This window comes from Nanorana parkeri, unplaced genomic scaffold (genome assembly GCF_000935625.1).
Source record: "Nanorana parkeri isolate BGI_ZX_2015 unplaced genomic scaffold, ASM93562v1 scaffold2477, whole genome shotgun sequence".
Classification (NCBI taxonomy): Eukaryota; Metazoa; Chordata; class Amphibia; order Anura; family Dicroglossidae; genus Nanorana; species Nanorana parkeri.
This window is the reverse complement of record NW_017308745.1, coordinates 90,775-94,708: the sequence shown is the minus strand read 5'-3', so window position 1 is coordinate 94,708 and position 3,934 is coordinate 90,775. Positions and strand designations below refer to the sequence as shown.

Genomic DNA, 3,934 nt, shown 5'->3' with positions numbered 1-3,934 from the left:
GATTTTAAACCCCCTTTTTTCAGCTTTTTTTTTTTTTTTTTTACTTCTGCAGAATACTCCAATCTCTACCAATGTTCGGAACGAACCGAAAGCAAACCCACGGGCACCTACACCGCAGGAGCAGAACCATTCACAGCCGGCCAAAGTGCAATCCAACCCGCCTGGCCCAGCACTGCCTTCCAAGCCTGCAGCTCCTCACTGTTCTATTGGACAAGATGGAGCAGTGGCGGAGAGCAAAATTGCAGCCAGCAGCCCTGCCAACTCTAATGTATTACAGACTGAAGGATGTGGGCAAAGCTCAACCCCCAACAACCAAGCTGCCAGCCCAGTGTCTCAAGGGAACGTTGCTCCTCCAGTAGAGACTAAACCTGAGACAAAAAGTTCCTCGCAGCAGGTGCCTAGTGGGGAACCACCACCTATGGGCGAAAATCCCGACGGACTTTCACAAGAGCAGTTGGAGCATCGAGAGAGGTCTTTACAAACCCTTCGAGACATCCAAAGGATGCTTTTCCCCGACGAGAAAGAGTTTGCATTAAAAGAGCTTGCAGGCCAAAATCTTGGGCCTCAACCAAACTCTGGAATGCTGGACAATCCTCAGAAAAAACTTGAAGGGCCAATACAGGCAATGATGGCTCAATCACAAAATTTAGGCAAAGGCCCAGGGCCCCATCCTGATGGTGGAATGCCATTTGGCCCCCAAGGACATAGGGACATGCCTTTTTCACCAGAGGATATGGTACCTCCACCAATGAATCCTCAGCCTGGCCAAGATCACCTTGATCACATGACCCCGGAGCAGGTGGCTTGGCTAAAACTGCAGCAGGAGTTTTATGAGGAAAAGCGTCGTAAACAGGAGCAGGCAGTGGTGCAACAGAGGTCTTTGCAGGACATGATGGTACACCAGCATGGACCCAGAGGAATGGTCAGGGGTCCTCCACCTCCTTACCAGATGAACCCTGGGGAAGGCTGGGTTCCTGGCGGTCCAGAGCCTTACCCGGATGGTATGGGCATGCCACATCCAATGCCCCCGAAAGGCATGCCCCCTCATCCAAATGTGCCTGGAAGCCAAATGCAGCGGTTACCTGGTTTTGTCGGAATAATGAACCCTGATATGGACGGACCTAATGTTCCAAATCCTGGATCCAGACCTGGACTCCCCGGTGTTAATTGGCCAGACGAGGTGCCAAAAATTCCTGACGGACGTGGCTTTCCCCCTGGACAGAGCATATTTAGCGGCCCAGGGCGAGGGGAACGCTTCCCCAACCCACAGGGTTTGCAAGATGAGATTTTTCATCAGCATGTTTCGGAGAAGCAGCTCGGCATGCCCCCTGGCATTGCTATGGAGGGCATCAGACCTGGCATGGAAATGAACAGAGGTATGCCACCTCAAAGGAGTATGGAGCCTGGGAGTGGTATGTTTCCTCGTATGCCTGGCGATGCAGCACTGAGCCCATCAAGGATTGAATTCCATAAAGGGATGCCTCCTAACATGGGCCCAAACCGAGAGGTAGAGTTTGGCATGGGTCCGGGCAATATGAACATGAAAGTTGATATGAACCTTAATGTCAACATGAACTCTAACCAGCAGTTAATCTCTCAAAAAATGAGAGATGTGATGGCCGCCGAAGAAATGATTAAGATGAGGCCTGGGAGCAACGAGATGCTTCCTAACCAGCAAAAAATGCATTCTGCACCCTTTGAACACTCCCAACAGGAGTATATTATGAGCTCCAGGCCTTATCTCAATATGTCCCAGGTTCCCGGAGGAGTACTGAGGAACCCCAGAGAACAGATGGGGCCTGATCAAAGGACTAACAGCCGACTCAGCCACATGCCACCTCTACCTCTCAACCCAAACAATAACCCGGGCAACCTCAACGTTGCGCCGCCCGGTCAGCGCAGCCTGGGCCGTAAGCCTTTGGATAATGTTTCCGTTTCTGGCAGTCAAGTGAACTCTCCTGGTGTGAATCCTTTGAAATCCCCAACCATGCGCCAGGTCCAGTCTCCGATGTTAGGCTCCCCTTCCGGTAACCTTAAATCCCCTCAAACACCTTCTCAGTTAGCCGGGATGTTGACAGGACCAACGGCAGCAGCTGCTGCTTCCATTAAGTCCCCGCCCGTCATGGGGTCTGCTGCTGCTTCCCCTGTCCACCTGAAGTCTCCGTCCTTACCTGTACCTTCCCCAGGTTGGACGTCTTCTCCTAAGCCTCCAATGCAAAGTCCAGGAATACCCCCAAACCAGCACAAACCGCCGCTTGGCATCACATCACCAGCGATGATGGGGAATATGGAAAGTGGTAAGTTCTGCCATCTTTATCTTCCTTTGTGCCAAAAAAAAATAGTTTTCCGTAGTGTGTTTTCAGAAATGTAGGTTCTTCTGGGACTTTTTTCCTTTAAAGGGAAACCGTAGGGGACTAAGTAAGTACACTTTATGTTTTGACGTGACCTTTACAGTCTACCTGGTTGCTGTGCTGTATTTCAATGGTTGTATTCCTATGTAGGGGTGGTCCCACTGGAAGCGGGGTAGTGGATTCACCCTCCTTTCTATGGGCTTGGAGTACTGCTTTACTTATCATTTAATAGGATTGCAAAAGCAGCTTTAAAAAGTTGATGCAGCTTAGAAGGTCTAATGCTGGTCCAAAGGAGCTCATCTGCAGGTCAAATGCACCCGTCCATGATATCAGAAGCATCTCGGACAGCTCTTGAATAAATAATTGGAAATTCAATATCATTTCAGCCTGTGCTGACCAGTACAATCTCCATATTTTATTGGTTTTAGTTGGGTCATTATGGATCTAAGCAAACCCGCACACATAAGGCAGGCTTTCTCTGAAGAAACTGGCAATTTTGATGATTTACGAGTATGTTTAGGCCAACCTTTTTCCTCGGATGTTTGTTAGAAAATCAACCTGTGGGCGCTGATATGGTCGCGTTTCCTTAGACGATTGATCTGTGCATGCTAACACCTAGATGTCTACGCTTTGTAAGTTAACGTTCTCGGCCACGGCTCCCTTTGGTGAGAGAACGTAGATCCTATGTTGTATTTTTTGGAATGCATGCTTCTAGTTTAGCAACCATGCTGTGATTGACGACTGTCTACGCTATAAGTAGGCGAGCTTCAGCCCTCCAGCTGCGGTGAAACGCAAAACCCCATTGTGTATCTGTCTCTGGGAGCCATGCCGGTGGCTGTCAGTCTTGCAGTTGCACCGCAGTTGGAAGGCCAGAGTATGCTACCCCTGGTCTACGCTAATGACCTGAGACTAATCAACATGGTTCCAATTCATGTAATCGTCATGACAGCTAATGATGGTAATCACAAGGTTTGTTTACACACAGGCCTGCTGATCTGAGCTCTTACTGATGCAGAGTGGCCTTAGGCCCTGTGAAAATAATTGCTAGTTAAAAGGGAGAGTAATGTTTTGGCAGAAGAGACGTACAAGGTTCCTTTTGTAGAGAAAGTGAAGTGTGTATGCATTGCTATGCATTAGACATAAAAATTTAAAAGAGGGCTTAGCTGTGACACTAGTATCCCAATGCGGACGTTCTCGGTTGAGCACTGCAGGAGCTGTTTGTCTTCAGACACTCGGTTTTGGATCTCTGATTACAGTCACCAAAACAGTGAAGTAAATGTTTCCAGTAGGACACGAAGTAATAAACACCTGGCTCTACTCTATCCAAAATAGAGGTGCACCGAAATATAAAAGTCAAAACCAAAAATGGTTTGTCCCCCCCCAAACTTTTTCAATTTTTTTAAAAAAATATTATTTTATTTTTTGTATAAACATTAATTTTTACAAATATTTTATTTGTATTAAATATTTTTATTTTTAACTTTTAGGGGCTTTGGGAAAATATTGGGGGTCTAAACAGACCCCTGATATTTCCCTTTTTAAAATAGAAAAAGAGATTGAGGACACGGAGTCCTCAGGGACAC

General features: G+C 47.5%; 1 protein-coding gene across 2 annotated transcripts in view; it reads left to right on the top strand.

The window, feature by feature from the left end:
* Positions 1-3,934, top strand: part of BCL9 (B-cell CLL/lymphoma 9) — a 59,014-nt gene that overhangs the window by 29,797 nt on the left and 25,283 nt on the right. For both annotated transcript variants that reach the window (XM_018573657.1, XM_018573654.1), the window contains exon 6: positions 53-2,297. In XM_018573657.1, the coding sequence (XP_018429159.1) occupies positions 53-2,297 (2,245 nt within the window). The remainder of the gene's footprint in view (positions 1-52; positions 2,298-3,934) is intronic.